Source organism: Pelodiscus sinensis, chromosome 2 (assembly GCF_049634645.1).
Source record: "Pelodiscus sinensis isolate JC-2024 chromosome 2, ASM4963464v1, whole genome shotgun sequence".
Lineage (NCBI taxonomy): Eukaryota > Metazoa > Chordata > Testudines > Trionychidae > Pelodiscus > Pelodiscus sinensis.
Window position 1 is genome coordinate 76,870,029 of NC_134712.1, and position 18,910 is coordinate 76,888,938.

At 40.9% G+C, this 18,910-nt stretch overlaps 1 protein-coding gene across 11 annotated transcripts in view; it reads left to right on the forward strand.

Annotated features, from left to right (window-relative positions):
• ZNF521 (zinc finger protein 521) overlaps positions 1-18,910 on the forward strand; it is a 281,436-nt gene that overhangs the window by 236,685 nt on the left and 25,841 nt on the right. For 8 of the 11 annotated variants that reach the window (XM_075920829.1, XM_075920828.1, XM_075920827.1 and 5 more), the window contains 4 exons: positions 2,558-2,623; positions 9,348-9,386; positions 13,679-13,810; positions 16,423-16,538. In XM_075920829.1, coding sequence (XP_075776944.1) covers positions 2,558-2,623; positions 9,348-9,386; positions 13,679-13,810; positions 16,423-16,538 — 353 coding nt within the window. The remainder of the gene's footprint in view (positions 1-2,557; positions 2,624-9,347; positions 9,387-13,678; positions 13,811-16,422; positions 16,539-18,910) is intronic. The other 3 variants (XM_025186698.2, XM_025186697.2, XM_075920823.1) reach the window with 2 other exon arrangements.

Below are 18,910 nucleotides of genomic sequence, written 5' to 3' on the forward strand. Positions count from 1 at the left end.
GCCAGCCTCAAGCCATAAATTCATAAAAATCACTAACACATCTTCTATATAGTTTAGAGAGTATGTTCATTTGTTTATCTGTTTGTCCAAGAACTCCTCTTAAATGGTAAGAGCTAGGACCACCACATTTGATACACAGCTTCCCCTTATCATAACTTAAAGCAATATCAGGGTTTGGTTGTGCCAGGAAAATGGGATGTGCCTGGAATGGGATTGCTTCTCATAAAACCATACCGAAAAAAGACAGAATCATCAGGCAGGTGAAAGGGACTGGCTGGGGGCACGCATCTCTCTCCCCATCTGGGACTGCCCCAACCCCGAGTCTCCCACCTGCCAGGTGCTCTTTAGTGAGGGCAGCAGAGAGATGGAAGTTCTCCCCCCCCCCCCCCCCCCCCCCCCCCGATGATTACTACATTGCTGGTTATTCCCTTTGTCACTGTCAGGGAGCAACGGGAAAGCGCACAGCTTTCTTCATTCCTGTCTGTGGCTGGGGAGCGCCAGGGTGCAGACTAACTGTGCACTTTGCTCTCGCTCTCTGACAGGGACAAGAAAGAGAAGAACAAGCAGTCCTGGTATGAATCTCAGGGGGGAGAAGGGATAGGGGAGTTCAAGCCCCTCCCCTTGCTCAGCCGCCTATACACACACACACAACCCCCTGCCCTGAGTCCCTCCTCATCCCCAACCCTGACTCCTGCACCCTGCACATACTCCCAGTCCCCTGCCCTGACTCCTAAACCCCCACATCCCCACCCCATTCCCTGAGACCCCACACCCTGACATTCCCCGAGTCCCTGCATTGAGACACCCCTTCCCCTCCCCCCTGCACTACATCCTACACTTTCTTATAGTTACTGTTGTATCACAAGATCCCCCCAACCTCCTGCCCTTAGGGCCAGCGCCCCAGGAGTGGATTTCGATATGTAAGAAATTAAGTTATTTTCACCTGTGGACTGAACCAAGATGATCCAGAAAAACAAAATGAACCTGCAATAGGATTGCTTCTCAATAAACCTTACAGAAAAGAGATAAAACAGTAAAGAAATTTGGAGTAGTGCTCTGTTTTGGCACAGCTAAAATCAATACTTAAAAACTGGAAGAAAATGTTATTGAAAACCACATTGACTGTAGCCCTTTTTTGTTAAAACATAACAAATCGTAAGTGTTTATGGGGATGAAAAAAATACACTTGCTGGAATTCCCATTTTTAAAAAATTACAAAAAATAATTTAAATGGAAAAGTTTTAACAATCCCTTTTATAAAGAAATCCAAAATAAAAATTAACTTCATAAAAATAGCACTGTATTTTTCAAAAATACAATCATTTAAATAAAGCATGTACATTTTCCTTTTATTAAAAAAAGCTTAATTGAGTTAAGGACTTGAGCAATGCCAGATAAATCACCAAGAGCAGCATAAGAAAAAGTGAAGCAGCCCTCATTATTGTATGTCTTTTTGAGGAACTAGGAAACTGTTCAATGCAGGGATCCCTTCTGTTTAGGAACAGGTCTAGTCTCCACTGTACATCCAGATAACCAATAGATTAGCATCAGATTTCCAGTGCAATGAGAACAGACCCTAGCACTCTTTTTTAGGAGAGCCTAAAGCTGCCAACATTACTGTATAATGGGATCGAGTACAGAATGATGTGAAAGTCAATCAAGCTAAACCTACACCCTCATATTTTCCAAAACAAAACAAAAACATCAACTAAATTAGATTTTAATAATACAAAGGTTACATTGCATTAAGTGAACTATATCGCTTTAATAACAATCTGAACAAGAAAAAATCTTCAAACTGGTTCAGTTGAGCTAGGAAAAAAAAAAGATTCTAGTTTAAAATCTTCATTCCGGTATAAATTAAGTACAGTTCTGTGGGCCTTAAGTGTCCGTTCCACATTTTTTGTCACTTATTTTTGGAGGGGAGAGGATGTTAGAGAGGGCAGGAGGTTAGCGCATCCCTAATTGAGTTGAAGTTCTAATATTCAATATTCCAGCTACTGCTGTTCACGTCTTCAAAAGGTCCTTTACAAGTGTAACAAGTCAGTGAGCAATGATTCTCATTCTGCATTCGACTTTGAAAAAAAATTGTCAACAGCTCCCGACTTTTCATCTAATTAAATAGCAGGAGGCGTAATACTTTTCATTCTAAGTATCCATTCTGTTCAGAAGTGCAAAGTCCTCTTCTTGTCCATTTCTCTCTCTTTCTCTCTTTCTCTCTCTCTCATTCTCTCAAGACGCAGAGATGTTCCATGAATGTTCTTTGCATCTTGGATAAACGGCTTTTCAGCATTTAGCGATTTTCTCCTCCAGACAACTAGTGGCTTTGTGCCAAAAAAGAAGGCCCTGACCTTGCTATACACTCTGAACAAAAAATACCTGATGAGAGTTGTGTATAGTACATAGCTCGTGCTGCTGGTCCACTGCTGTGTGGAATTAATATTGACTATTCGACTGTGTCAGTGCTAGAAGATGTTTTCCCTGTAGACATAACTTTAGTTTATGCTGCATGAAATATCCTCTTTCAATTTTACCAATTTGTGTTTTTTTTGTGCAGTACTCGAAGGTAGATATACCTGTACTTCCACCAGTTCCAGAAGTCCCAGACGGGTGGGCATTACTAGTAGGTATTTAACATCAAACAACAGAGAAAGCTACCTCTCCAAGCAGAAAGCATGAACAACAACAAAAAATTACATCCAACACAGCAAGAAAAAATTACATTTAAAATGAATGCACAATACTAAAAACCAAAAGCTTTTGACTTCTATTACTCTGTTCTTAATTCTTGTGAATACAAATGTGACATTTTTATTAGTTTTTTTTCCCCATGGTTTGATTAAATTGTTAATAAGTACTTTGCCCAGGCAGTCTCTGAACAGTTCAAATTATAATTTTATTTTACTATAGAAAGGTTGGTACAAGAAACTTTCTTTTCTGGGAGGAAATACGGCCTCAGCAAAGGATTGAGAGCAAGGAATTGCCAAATTCTGATCTTGACTGATGCCGATTGGGTTGTGAACTTGCACAAATTATCTAGGGCCTGTTCCTTCTTCTAGATAAATTTAGTGAGAGACTTTCTATTCTCTTGTATGGGAGAAGGATTAGTCGCTTAGCATGCCTCCATTAAATGGCCATATCTTGCAAATTTCGGAGTTATCTGCACACATAAACAGTTTCATGAAAGCCAAGAGAACAACTCACCAAAAGTACTTATTCTAATGTGCAGGCATTTGCAGGATCAGCCTTTTTAAGTTTTTTAATAATCATAGAAGTTTTTTGAAGAGGTAGTGTTGAGGTAGAAATGCATTTGAATGATTTATACCACTACAAATAACTTATAAATTCTGGCTTTTTCTTTGTGGTGATTTTAATTTCAAGAGAAAACGTTTTAGAAATTGTTTACAGACTATGCCATATGACCGGGGGCTGCACAGCAGTGATGGTGTGTAACCTTGTAATGTATACATACTATGTGGTGTAATACTGATTTAAAAACAAAAAGCACAGACCTAAATACTGTTTTTTGGTGCAGTCACAAATTGTGTCCCATAACTTGAGGTATGTCTACACTACAGTTTTGTTGGGAAAATGACTGTTTTCCCGACAAAACTTGAGGACCAGCTACACTACAATTGCATCCTTCCACAAGAAAATCGAAAGAACAGAGAAAGAGATTTTTCCGGCATTGGTAATCCTCATTCTACGAGGAAGGAGCCTTTTTGTGAAAGAGCTCTTTTGCAAAAAGGCATGTGTGGTCGGGAAAGAGGGCATTCTTTTGGAAGAAAAGGAAAGAGGGGGAAAAAGCACAGGTTCCCTGGTAGCCATTCCGTCCATAGCAATCACAGCTTACATCCGAGAGAGCGTCCATTCAGTCTGGATGCTCTCTTTCGAAAAAGCAGATCGCTTTTTCAATGCACTTTGCCAGGGTGGACGCTCTCTTTCAGAAAAAGCTTTTTCGGAAGATCTCTTCCAAAAAAAGCTTCTTCCAAAAGAAACGTGTAGTCTAGACATAGCCTTGGTGACTAACTCTGCTGCTGAATTCTTGACCTGTCTGCTCATAGCCAGATGCCTGGGAAGGGTCCTTGCTACACTGAAACCTTTCTTTCTTGAGATGAAAACATGACAGTTATTAGAAGTTAGGACTGTTAGTTATGGGATAGATCCTTTTTTTGGTTAACCAACCTGACTGGTTAGGCTTTGGGGGGTTTAATCAATGCACAATGCTAAAGGCACTTGTAAGAAGAGTTCACTTACATGCAGCCAAAGTGAGTGCAACCAAGCAAAAAAGTGAACAGTTGGTGGAGTGAAATGCATCCCTTGCTTCAGACAGAAATACAGTGGAGTGAGAGATGCGGCAGACTGGCTTTCCCTTAAGCAGAGTTGATTTCAAAATCTGGCCCTGGAGAGATGAACTTTTTGCTTTAATTGAGGAGGTGGATTTAATGCTTGTTGTTCCATCAGTCAGCACCCTTCTCCTGGCGGTTGTTCTTCAAGGGTACATTAACAATGCTGCATAAAAGGCTGCAGAGTTCCGTAACCATACCACGTGTGGGACAGGCTCGCTAATGAGGGAGGGGTCAAAGGGAGCAAGCCATTCAAAGGGGCCTGGGGCACCCAGCCACTGCTACTGTAGCAAAGGCTGGAGCCTTAGACCCTTTAAATCGCCACTGGAGCCTTGCATGGCACGCTCTGTTTGGCTCTGAGGGCTGCGGGGTGGGGGGACAGCATCGAGGGCTGGCTCTAGCCCCACCCATTCCACCCAAGACCCCATCCCTTCTGGAAGCACAGAGCTGCCCCTGCCTTGCCCAAGGGCCTGCAGAGGCTATTGGCACCCCCTGCCCTGGGAGCACTATTGGAGCTGAGGCCTGAGTGCCCCAGCACCACCATTTTACAGGATCCAGTGTGCATGCTCTCTCGTCTCTAACTCAGGCACAACTCCAGTGGCCAACATATATAGGAGGGGGCAGAGTCAAAGCCTGACCTTGCCGGGTTTTTCTTCACTCCATTTGGGAAGGTTAAGATTGCCTGTGTGATTCATGATTGACAGGACTAGGAATTAGCATGGCTGCTAAACAGGGGCATAAGATGGGGAAGGCCTCTTACATCTTTGGCCTAATTCCCTTCTGTGTACCCACTCGCAGTCAGGCACAATCGTACCTTAAATGGCCTCTTTTTTTCTTTTGAAAGAGGAGGGGAACATGTCACCCAGAACCATGCATGCCAGATTTCCACAGCGAGCAAACTTTTTGTGACCAAAGTCACAGACTCCTTCAGAATTGGATTGAGAATAAGTGCAAGACCTAACGCAGCCCAAATTCTAGTGATTTTAGTGCATGACACTGTTATATTATGATGAAGAAAGGGGTGAAGAGGACAAGACGTCCTTTCCTCTTCCCCTCGTCCCCATGGGAAAAAGATAGTCAGCTTTCCTGAATATGACAGGACACTCCTGATTGTAATTCTGTCACCCACTCAGACCCCATGCTCCTCGCCAAGCAGAACAGGATAAGACTTCATTTAGACTTTTTACTAGACTGTTTTCAGTGGCAGTTCTTTCAGTAAACATTTCCTTTCAGCAAATTCCAGCTGTATCCTTTGGCTTTAGTACATCTATTTCTTTATCTCTCTACTCCCAAATTAACACCTTGGTGGATTGTGGGTCTTGTTTGAGGCCGGGGGCATGATAATGTTTGAGAAATAAAAAATGACAAAAGCGCTGCTGCAATCAGGTAGAAATGATAAACATGATGCTAGAAGTCTTCAGACAATGTTCAATGCAGAACCAAGTCTTTATAGTGTCCTTGTGTGCTCTTTAACCAAGTAGAAAAAGGCCTACCTGATATTCAAATACTAGAAATTCTTCTGCACTCCCTCCGCTCCCCCTCTCCCCCCCATAACAGGGGCTTAAGAATTACAGTGACTTGCTGGGTTTGAAATAGCAGAGAAATTATTTATAGCCAAATTCAGACCTTTTTGTATTTGTGTAGCCGTTGCGAACTCTGCCCATTGTAATTAAAAAAGAAACAGCAGTGACACAAATATGTAAACTAGGAAACAACTAGATAGACAAATGCATTGCAAATTACGATGCCGTGCTGCTTATTTTTTCTACTCTGGTTTTTAGTGCAAGCTGTTGTAGCCAAGGGGTTAGCTTTGTCATCCATGCCATTTCTTCACTACTCCTTAGACCTCTGGCTTATAAATGTGTGCTGTGAAATTAACTCAGGGAAGAGAAGAAACAAAGTGAAGGGTAAGAAATTGGTTTAGGGCACAGTTTGTTTGGTTAAAAAAGAAAATACACTGTAGCTGTGTGCACTTTTGAGCTGGAAAATTACAGGAACTTCAGGCCATTTGGTTCCTGTATTGTATGCAGAGGGCAGAGTTTACTCCTATTCTGATTAGGAGCTTTACCAGGAGGAGTTTATAGTTTTGGACCTTAGCTGATAGATTGTCAGTGAAAGAGGCAGAAGGACCCTTCTGGACAGCCTGGAAGGTGAATAAGAGAGAGTCCTTCTTATAAACTGAAACAAATTGGTTTTCAGTAATGGCTGCAGTGTTGATCGGACAATATAAGGGGGTCCCCAGTGGTTACTAACTTAACAGCTGCATGAGTCAACCACTGAACAATTTGCTTGTAGCCACACTAGATTTTTGTTTTTATTGACAAGAAAGAAGCATAAACTTGAGACACACAGTCTAGAGGCTGCTTATAGGACTTCTCTTGTTTAAAGTTTATATTGAAATGTCACTGTCTTCAGTTAAATAAGTTCTGTGTTGGTGTTCATAACTTTGATGGGGTCTAAACATACAGAATCAAATCTTACAACTTTATCTGTGTTCTCTGGAATAAAAGTAACGCATTAGAACATGTTGGTACTGAATTTTAAGAGAGGAATTTTAGCAGAAAGACAGCAACTTTGAACGTGAATGAATTTTGTTGTTTGATTTTATAGCTGGTTATCAAGTTAGCTGCTAAGGTAATGAGCTGTACCTCAATTACAATCTGCCCCTATCCACTGAAACATTTCTTATTTGTATACATATTAAATGTGTATATGAATATTACACACTTGTATTTGGAATGCATTCATGTTTACATTTATGTATAATCTAAGTAAAGATTATAAATAGAAATAATTTACATAAGGATTCTGCATTCACCGAATTAAATTATCTTCCAGCATTGATGTTGTTAGGCCATAACCAGTCCTACCTTAACCATGTAGGTGCACTTTTAAATCTCGGTTTTATGATATAGAGTGGATACTTTGTTCTTAAGTCCCTTATGGAGTTACTGGATCTATAATTTGAAGGACATACTGACCTGTTTTGCAATGTGCAACACCAGGGACTGGGAAGGTATGGTTTTCCGTTTGATTTAGAAATTGTAGGTTTCATATTATAGGTTAATTTCTTTCTTATTGTTCATCTAACTCATTTGCACTGCAATGTCCTTTCCTATTCCTCCTCCTCATAGTTGATGCTTTAATACCTATTTTGCAAGCAGCATTTTAAATTTAATCCATACAGTGGTTGCCTAGAATTCCATAGCATTGCTTATTTCTTACCTATAACTCTTAATAAAAAATAGGGCTGTGCCAACCTATTATACCCTTAATAGAATATTCTAATGGTTATTAAATCAATTGACTCTGAATCTCACTTTAATAAATGAGTCAGACAGTATTTTCCAATTACTGTCAGCCGCCACCTTTCTAAAGAGCAGAAGATTATTTTGATTGAATTTTTTAAAGCTGTTCAGCACTTTTTCCCCTTGCTCTTGCTTAAAGGATAGCAGCTCTCTCATGTGGGGAAGAAGGCCTCTTGGACTCTATTCTGGACATGCCGTTGCATTTCAGACTTATCCCAAATGTACACTGAAAATGTGGCATTTCACTGGCCTTTTATTTATTTATGGTGTCATACTTTAAGCACTGTTTTAGTGCCTTATCAAATTGATTGCTAAATAACAGCCAGATTGTGTCTGGCCATGCACAAGTATGTAAGACAGTGATGGGCAACGTAGGCTAGTGGGAAGACATGAGTGGCCCTCCTTCATCTATGTGGGCCACAAGATTATCGTAACCAAGACAGTCTTCTGGGATAGGGTAGTTTTGCTAACTCTGCTTGGGTACCTTCAATTTGCAGGGTGTGCCTGTTGACCTGTAGCAGTGCTTTGATTAGATGCAGAGGGAATGCACAGCTCCCACAGTCCATGTTGTGTGCAATCATCACACGTCATTTCATGTGCCCTTGCTTTACGTGTGTGTCACTTTAGTAATACCAGCAGGAAAAAAAGCAAACTAGCAGAATCTGTCAACCCTGTAGCGTAGGCAACGGTAAACAGAATGTCTCCTGGGCCAAACACAGAACCCCAATGGTCTCCGGGCCACAGATTGCCCACCACTGATGTAAGAGGACTCAAGATATTTTTCCAACTCCCTCTCCCACCGTATACAGTGAAAGCTTTGTTATCTGGCACTCTGTTAACCAGAAAACTTTGTTAACCGGCATTGCCCCCAGCCACAATACTGTCACATCTTCAGGCGCACAGGCCTGGCTTGGTTTACCATGATTGGCTTAACAATTTTTTATTGAAGAACTACTAATCATCTTTAACTCAAAATAGAAATGTGAGACCAACTGCCTCAGACTACAAAACTACCAATATTAAAAACCTGAGTTTTAGTATTATTGTCCATTGGTTTTTCCTAGGTTGATGGGACCCTCAGATAACCAGAATTTTTAGATAACCAGAACGCTCTAATCCCCGAGCGTGCTGGATAACACAGGTTTTACTGTACCTCCAGAAGGAGGCTCCCAACACCAGCCTAGCGATACTACTAAACTCTCCATAGGAAACAGAGCAGGGCTTGCCCCTGCCGTTCTCTGTGCTAGCTGTCAGATCAAAACCATCACAAGGGGGTGGGGAAGTTATGTGTGGGTACTGCACCTTTGAAAGGCAGAGATCATCTTGATATGTGCTCCCTTGGTGTTTCCAGAGCTCTCCTTGGTAGCTCAGCAGTGGTTGTGCTAGAATGCCTCTAGGATCTAGCATTGATGCAGAGCCCCACTTCTGTCATGGTAGTCTTATTAAAAGCTGTAATTAGTCGCTAATTAAGTAACTTCATAACACCCTGGGGAGTTAAGTAAAAACTACCATCCCTGTTTTATCAATGAGTAATCTGAAACAGAGAAAATAACTTATTTGCCTAAAGTCACACAATAAGTCAGTAGCAGAATTGGGGAAGCCCAGAACTCCTGACTTCTAATCCAGTACCGTGTACTGAATTCCTTTCTCTTAAATTTAATTTGTGCCTAACTCACATTCTTGAATTTACTAGGTGGAAATCTGTCATTTATTCCAGGAGTGGAGCACAAGGGTGAGTTTTCTGACAAATTCATGTGACAAAATTGTCCCATATAAAGAAAAGCTGCAAACATAGTAAGAAAACAAATTGGTTCATGTTTTAAAAGTGATCTTCATAATCATAAAGGCTACATGCATCTGTTTTTGAGCAGAAAACGTACATTTGGCAGACATTGGCAGTTCTTGCCTGAAGAAGATACCCATTCGCCAAAAGTGAGTGAATGATGTGGTTTTTAAAATCCCTTTTTATAAGCCTTCAGGAAAATGAAATTTTCAATATAAAGCAGGCTGTGTAATTGGAATAATTGTGACCGATAGAGCTCAGGGATTCTGGTAATATAACATTTGAACAGGGACCAACTATTCTTAAACACATATAAAACACTGGATTAGCCAAAATTCAGTTTTCTTCAAATCAGAATTCATAGCTTTTTACCAGTTTTGTCATGTTCAGTTAAGATGATTGTGGACTGTGCAAGGAAAATCCCCTTCCTGTTGGAATTTTTTTATACCCCAGTATCTCAGTTCAGGAATCTGTATACCCTTGGAACGCTAACTCTGAGATTCAAGGCTTGGCATTGATTATTTTCACCTTGATGGGTGAAAGAGCCAGAGATGAGTTCCCTTTGTCCCTCTTGCTGTGAGTCTGTATGTCAGCATGGACAAGTTGACAAAGAAACTTCCCCCATAGGCTTGATAGTGCGTAATTTACCATTATTGGGATTTCTCTGAAATACTTGCTACTGGCCAGTGTCAGAGAAAGGTTACTGGGTTAGGGATAGCGTGTAACTGAACAGTGTAACTGAACAGTCGTGTAACGATATACAATTTTAGCAGTTACACAAACTATTCGATAGTCCCCGGGGGCAGCCTGGCAGCCAGGTGCGCTCCTGGCCCCACTCCGGAGGAGTCGTCCGGTACCCGCTCTACTGCCTCTCTATGGGCACATCTACACAGCAGTGTTATTTCGGAAAATAACATAGTCCACGTCTGCACTACAAGCAGTTATTTCAACATAATGTAGAGCTGGAGGACTTCTTACTCCGACTCCTGTAACCCTCATTGTACAAGGAGTAAGGGAAGTCGGAGGAAGAACACTCTTTCTCGGACTTCCTGCTGTCTAGACAGCACTGAAAGCCAAAATAAGCTATTTCAACTTAAGCTACACAATTGTAGACATGCCCTATGAGAGCTCAGGAACTCCCACAGACAGAGAGTGCTGCCGCAGAGCAGCCTCTGTCTGTGGCGAGCCCTGGTCCACCATGAACAGCCTCCTCTGCCCCACCCACAGGGCAGCAGCACAGCGCTGTAGGGGCAGTGGGCTTCTGCCTCCCCCCACCCACCTCTGTAGGTGCTGGCTTTCAAGAGGGAGCAGGAAGATCTGAGCTCCTGCCTCCCCTCTCCCCTTGCTGCCTCCGATACAGAGGAAGCCTAGGCTTATTGGTTAATTGTGTTGTCGTCTACATGTTTATATCCCTATATTGGGTAGGTTGATGTTTGGTCAGATCTAATACGGTAATACTGTGCCTATTTCCTAGTGGGGAAGGAGGGAGAATGCCGGTTCAGGATCTTCAGAAAGGGAAGCTCCAGCTTTGTGTGAGGCTGCTGTGTATACATTGTTCTTCACTGCTGGAGCCTGCCTGCTTGTGGGAGAGTACCTTGTAAAACATGCATCATGTTATACCCCTGTCTCTTACTTGTCCCGTAATGGGCAGAGTGTCCTGTATTTTGGCTACAGTGTCCTGTTTCTGGCCCTGTCCTGCTGTGCTTACACAGCTGTCCTACATCATGGCAGCCATGGGGCTGGGATTGGGAGATCCTTCCCAGTACTACTGCTGGCTGAGTTCTGTGCATGGCGTTGCATTTAAAGCCTTCTCCTCCTCTTCCTCCACACAGATGTCTTCTGGATTCTTGCCCACCCTTTGGGGTGATTAGATGGGGCGGGCCTTAGCTTAGAACAGAGTTACAGACTCTAAATGGGGTTGGCAGTGTTGGTAGAAGGTAGGGATGTCACCTTACTGGGTGATGCTTATCGGTTACCAGTTAACCGGCGGCCAAGCAAGTTCATCCTCCCGCCCATAGTGGCGCCAGCCCAGCGGGGCCCACTGTGAGCGGTGGGCCACTCCAGCCCAACCAGACCTAACAAGGCACTTTCACTCCCCCAGGATCCCGTTTAAGCATTTAACCTACCTTCTTGTATGTCCTCTAAAGCTGAGCATCCCCACTGAGGATGGAAGATGTTTTGGGTTCAATATTTATTTATTTATTGACAGTGATCTTATAAAGGATGTCACACAGCTTAGATAGCCGCCTCCCCCATCACCCTTCCCATCTATTGACTAGGCTTCTAGATCAGTTTTGGATAGAATACCAAACATCCAGCAGTGCACACAGCTCAAGACATAGACACCTGAAGTTTGTGCACAAGCAAGTCATGATCATTAGAGCTCTGTGCTGGTGCAAAATTTTTATCTGCATCTACATCTGTATCTGTAAAAATGAGCCATGGATATCTGCATTGACCACCTCAGACGTGGATACTTGTGGATATAAAACGAATATCCACGGATTTGCAGGGCTCTTATGGTCATCTGTCCCCTGACCCTAGCATATATAGTGTTTTAATAAAAGACCTTGTAAAGAACAAAGAAAAATGCTTTGGAAAAGGCTAAAACAGTGCTTGTTGATGTGTTCCTGGATATCCCTGTGAATCTCTATCGTGCTGCAGGATAACTGACAGAAAGGAAGAACGGGGGGGGGGGGGGGGGGGGGAAGAAGCATATAAGAGATCATTTTAAAGAGACGAAAAGTTTTTATATTCACAGCTAAGTTAAAAACATGATTCTATCATGTTGGAAAAGCAAATTTATATATCATTTGCCTAGATCATTAATGGTGATTACTTGATTGAGAGAAACCCTAAGACAAAAATCTTTATGGCTTTGTAGGTGTTATATTTCATCTTCTTAATATGAATCTTTTCAATATGAAGAATTCATAAACTGTTTAGATGATTATATTCTAGAAGAATTTGTTACAGCCCCAAATACACATGGACTTTTCCATCTTTTACACACTCTCCCTCTCTCACACACACACATACACACACACACACACTCTCCATTACATCTTTTTTTTAAATTAATTGGAAGAATTTTCTAGTAGAATTTTAAAAAAATAAACCGTGTGTGTGTTATGTGTGTTTCTATTCACTACCTACAACGGTTGCCAACCTGGCATGTTGGTCATTATGATTACTAATCACTCTAGTCAGTGTTACATTAAATAGAAGGTAGTCAGTTTGACATTTATATATTTGTGATAGGGAGAGGACTTTCCTAAATCATTTTTTCACTTGGGAAGTGTTGTAGAGATGAGTCAGTTGCCGAGCCGTATGTTATTGTTTGATTTTAAGTAATCAAATATTGTGTTTACCTGCAAGATCAATGTTATTTGTGTAACACTCTAGTGACATACAGCAGGACCTTTTCTAAGCTGTGCTCTGGGAATTGACCCCTCTGCAGTAGGGCTGGAAGCCGCATCTTACTTAGCAACTGTTTCTAAGTAGGCCGGCCTTTCACTGTAGCTAGAAGTGGGGCCTGTGGAGGTGAGTGGAAGAAAGCACAGGGAACTTGTAGGTGGCAAGTGGGAAGGGTTTTAAGGCCATGTGATATTGCCAGAAATGCCTATGTCAGAGAACAGTGAGGGGCTTCTGAGCCTCTAGGAAAAACAGTGATTCTCCAAAAGGGTGTTAAAAGCCTATAGATTGGTATGAGTTTGGTGGCTGTCTGCAAGAGAAATCAGAAACCTGGTGTGAGGAGGGAAAACTGGAGCGGGGTGTTAAAAAATAGTTTTGTGGTTGAAGCCTGTGCATTGTCATGCTCGCAGGTGGAATACCACTAAGAGGCAGAGTGGCAGAAGGATCGTTTTAAGCACACTATTCTCACCTTCACTGATAGAAGCCAAACATGCTATTCTTTGTGCACTCCTTTGGAAATGTACTCATTTGTGATTAGGGTGGGTTTATTAGGGATGGATGTTTCCTGTCCCAGAGCGGTTTCTTACTGAAATCTAATATATCTGCATTTCTCTCCAGTGACAATTATATATGCCAAATTTGGCTTGTCTGTTTTGTATGCTCTTAAATCTTGCAGATGAAGAATATTTTGGCAGCCATAGATTTTAGGGGCATGTGGTTTATCAAGACTAGATAAACAAAAAATTGTTCAGTCCTTAGAGCATATTGGACTTGGTGCTTTAGAACAGCCATCATGAATTTCACCTTCCTTTTGATTTCTCTACCAGATGAAGGATTGAACCATGAATGTAAACTCTGCAATCAAACATTTGACTCCCCTGCCAAACTTCAGTGCCACCTGATAGAACACAGCTTTGAAGGAATGGGGGGCACCTTCAAATGTCCAGTCTGCTTTACAGGTAGGAAGATGGGATATGTACATTCCCTGTCATAGCATGAAGCTGTTTCATTTATATGTCCCTTAGTATTTATGTCATGTTGAGATTTTAGGTCATTTTATTAGATTTGTGCTCATTAGTAATATTGATTAGAAACCATTTTAAAAGTCAGGCTTGATGGGAAGTCAGGGGTGCATATACATGAACTGCATTTCAAAGTTATCTATCAGAACTTTGTATTCTTATAACTGCAGAACTTATTGTTACATTCATACACATTGGTTTCATCACTGTCATGTTCTAAACGTGCCAAGGGCAAAATCCAGTGACAGTATATGCTTTAAAGTTACAGAAGTTGTGGTAAATGAGAGCAGAACTTGGATCAACAGTAATGCAAGTTTAATTTAGTTGTTGGCACAAGAAAAGGAGAAAATTTGTGCTTATACAGGGCCAGCTTCTTCCCTCAATTACATAGGTCTAAATCTGATTTAGTTCCTCTCACGTCAATAGATATGCATTCATGTAAACCCAGATAAGAGGGTGGGTTGAACTAGCCCTAGAAGGACTAAGGACATCAAGATTTGATGATGAGGACAGAAAAATGGTGGATAAAACTTATCCCTGATGGTTCTTGAAAATCAGAACACAGTCAAAGGGTGTACACAGACTTTTTTTTAAAGGGCAACAGGCCTTTTCTTAGCCAACTCTTATAAAATTATACCTTAAATCACAAGTGGTAATATGTATAATAAATCAATAATTTGCTTTACAAAATGAAAATCTGAGACTGTTGCATAACTAGAGGAAAACATGACAAAACACACTTAGGGTATTCTGTCAAAAGCATGACTATTTTGGAAGTCATTCAAGGTTTCTGTTCTCCATTAATGGGAGTTAAACATGTACATTGATAGGCAAATAGACCCCATAATACCTTCATTTTATTCCTCTTTGTTTGGCAGCTCTCTTCCCAATAAAACTTAAGTACACCCTACAAAAGAAAATTAAAGTTGAATTTTTCTTCTTGCAGATAGAGTGGCTGGCACTGATTATTACCTCACTGTGTTCAGGTTTCACATTTCTGTTAAATTATAAAATTTAAAAATATGTCGTTCATTTTCTCTGCACAGCTTGCAGTAGTCATGTCTGAGTCTGCGTATAGTTCTGCCTTCAACAGTTTGCCTGTTAGGCATCTGCGTTCAATAATTCTTTCAGAAAGGCAGTTCTTTGTCTTTTGGTTTTATTATTGATTGTAGGAGGGTTTTTTCTTAGTATTTGTGTACATTTATGTAAGGACGTAATTTTCTTTTACTCTAATGTTGTGTGTGTAAGGATTCCAAGAGTTTAAAGACAAGTTTTGGGGGTGTTTTATGCAGTTTACAAACTAGTATCTGCAAAGGGTTTCCACTGATGATTCTCCATGTGAGCGAGATCCCTGTTGAAAATAATCTTTTAATGTTTGAGCCACTAGCCTTGGAAAATATGTTAAGGAGTATGGAGATAAGTCAATTCCAATCTGTATGAAATCTTTTTTCCTTTTTGCTGATGGGGTAAATAGACACAGGGCATTAATCATAAACAATAGTGGTTTTTAGCAATGCACGATTAAATTATTTCAGTATGTCTTGCAAGAATATTAACAAGAACTAAAATCACCAATATAAGTTTTATATGGAAAATGGAATCTGAGCAGTGTTTTTTAAGGTAATGAGAAAAGTGATTAAAATGTATGACTCACAAGAACAATATTCTAATATTTTTTGTTGGCTTGCAATTAGAATAATTTTAATGATTAGGAGTGGAGACAAAGTCAAATGCCAGCATCTTTAATAAATCCTTTTCCTGCCTATACAGATTAATATTGTAGATGCAAACTTTTTTAGGTCACAGTGCACCAGGCATCCATCAGAAGTCAGTGCTGCCAACCCAAACACTGCCTCTGGCATATACAATTTAATTATTAATAGTATGTCTCCTAGGTAAACTGTTACACAGTCTTAGGGCCTTGTTTTGTAGTCATTAAAATTGAACATGTTTATATTATTGAAACCCTTGCATTCAGTGTGTAGGAAGAGTTGATCTTAAAGTATCCAAAGAGAATTTACCTGCAGTTCTGTTTCACATTCATAGACATTGCCACACTATAGCTGTGGGATATAATTTTTAGCATTAACACATTTAAATACAGAACTGTTTGTTAGCTTTAACTTTAGGCAAATACAATAAGTGGGGCTTTGGCATTCATGCTTTCCAGAGCTGTTGATCGCTAGGAAATAAGTTTAACGTGTGTTCATTTTCAAGGTAATATGTCCGATGACTTTCAGTTCATTTTAAAATAATTTGTAAGAGAACATGGGATTTCTAAATCTTTATATTTGCACTATCTTGATTGTTTTGGGGGGCGTCTCTTCACCAGACACTGAGTACAATGCCTTTAAAAAAAATTGGAACCTCACTGTGTAGATGAATAGTGTTGGTTGTGCTTATTAGTGCAACAGTATAATGTGAAATTACAGTGTACCAGCTTAATTCTACCTCTTGGAATTACTGCACATTAATGGTAAAATGTTTACAAATTACTATCCACTTATGAAAATAAATAATGAAAAGCTCTTTTTTTTTTAACGTTTCAGTGTTTGTTCAAGCAAACAAATTGCAGCAGCATATTTTCTCAGCCCATGGACAAGAAGACAAGATCTATGACTGCACGCAGTGTCCGCAGAAGTTCTTTTTCCAAACAGAGCTGCAGGTATCAAATTCATGAAGAGAAGTTTGATTCAGGGGCTGTAGCAATACTGAGGATATGTGTTCTATACAGGTTGAACCTCTCTAGTCCAGGACCCTTGGCACCTGACTGGTGCTAAACCCAAGAATTTGTTGAATTACAGCAGCATTACCAACACCTCCATTGCTTACTGTGCTCTTGGAAGACATTTAAGGGTAAATTAGAGCTAAGTAACAGCACAGAGCACTGAACGCCAGGACTGGTGGCTGTAAACAAACTTTATGGGACCTGTGGGAAACTTGGCCACACTCATGATAAGTGAACATCCAGCTAACTAAAATCATGCCAGACCACGGATGTTGGCAGACCAGAGAGTGCTGGACTAGAGAGGTTCAGTCTGTAGCTGGGCTTCACTGCATTCCTTCCTCTTCAGTATGGGTGTGAGGAAGCAGAGGAAGGATAAACAGAGAGCAAACGAAAATTTGTATATAACATACACATCTAGCATTTCATGCCTGTTGTAAGAGCTATCAGTAACAGCATCTGACTTGGTCGTTTAAACCTAGATAGTAGGAACAACCATTGGATTCCTGCTTCATAGTTTGGTGGAGATCAAGAGTATTTCAGAATTGCTGTTCTTGATATTTTAAGGAGGAAAGGAAAGAAATGAGCCGTTTACATTCAGTGTTCCCTCTAAGCTGCGCGGCAGCACAGCTTCACAGGTGATTAATCAACCCTGCCCAATCAGTCAGCTCTGTGCATGGAGCCCTGAGCATCTGATTGGGCAGGGCTGATTAATCACCTGTGAAGCTGTGCTGCCCCCTCATCTTAGAGGGAACACTACTTAAATTCCTATTTAGCACCCAAAACAGCCAGAGAACAGAAGAAAAAAAATGGTGCTTGCATGTTCTCCTTCTGGCGGACAGAAAAAAAGAACTGACATAAGAAGGCGGGAATGAAAGAAGAGTAAGCTATAGAATGCAGTAGTCCAGCTGCTGGTCAATTCAACCTCCCACAAATATTAAGCTTCAGATAAGTTTAGCAATATGAATATTTCATTGTCTTTTATTTCTTGTATGCTGTCTGCAGGGTCAGTGGAATGCTTTTATTGTTGGAGAAGAATATAGAAGGAGGGGGAATAAATCCTGTATAACTTCTGAAAACAAGTTTGGGTCAAAGATCACCTGATTATGAGCTAATTTAGCTGCTCTCTTTTTCTTAGAAAGGAACATTACATTTCTAGGACTCATGCAGTGACTGGTTACTCTCTTCTTCCAACCTTTCTAAATGTATCAACTATCCATTAATTATTTTAATTAACATTTCAATGTTTGCAGAAGAATATTTGGAAGTTATAGTTACAGGATCTGCATTTGCTAACAGGGCAGTAGTGCGGATGACATAAAGAAAATACATTTCTGTGGTAGAGTTATTTTTCACTCTGCATTTCTTCATTTCAAGATTGTGGTGCAAAGCACTATACTGAAAGTGTTTATCCTTTTTAGAACATAGATTGTTGTCTGTAAGATGCATAACTGAGCCTCACTTTCACTTTTGACCAGAGCTAATTTGTTATTAGAGTTAAGAGGCTAATGATGTGTGAGTGTGTGAGATCATTTAGTATGTCATCTATTGCAATATATTTAAAACTTAATGTTAATACTCAATATGACAGCAGTACAAATTATTGCTTAAGAAATTAGATTGGGAGAACTTACACTAGCCATCAATATATTGCATGAGATCTTTATATTGAGATCTGTCAGGTTGTTCTCTTTTATTGTGTGTGTTTTCAGGGCTGGTAACAGACTTCACGGGGCCCTGGGCAATGTGGGGAGAAGAGGGGGCCCCAGGCCCTCTGGAACAGGTGGGGTTTCAGGCAGAAGGGCTGGGGCAGCCAGCACCACACGAACCACATTGCACTTCGTCCAGGCTGCCCTCAGCACGGCCCAAATAGCCCTGAACAGGCTTTTAAATGTCCTGGATCTCCAGTCACAATCTTTTAAACCACCAGGCTCCAGGGCAACTGCCCCCTTTGAGCCCTTCACCAGCAACCTGCTGCCGCTCTACTCTGCACTAGTTAGGCCTCAGCTGGAGTACTGTGTCCAGTTCTGGGCACCACATTTCAAGAAAGATGTGGAGAAATTGGAAAGGGTACAGAGAAGAGCGACAAGAATGATTTAAGGTCTAGAGAACATGACCTATGAAGCCAGGCTTCATGAACTGGGCTTGTTTAGTTTGGAAAAAAAGAAGATTAAGGGGGGACATGATAGCGGTTTTCAAATATCTAAAAGGGTGTCACAAGGAGGAAGGAGAAAATTTGTTCCTCTTGGTTTCTGAGGACAGGACAAGGAGTAATGGGCTTAAAGTGCAGCAAGGGAGGTTTAGATTGGACA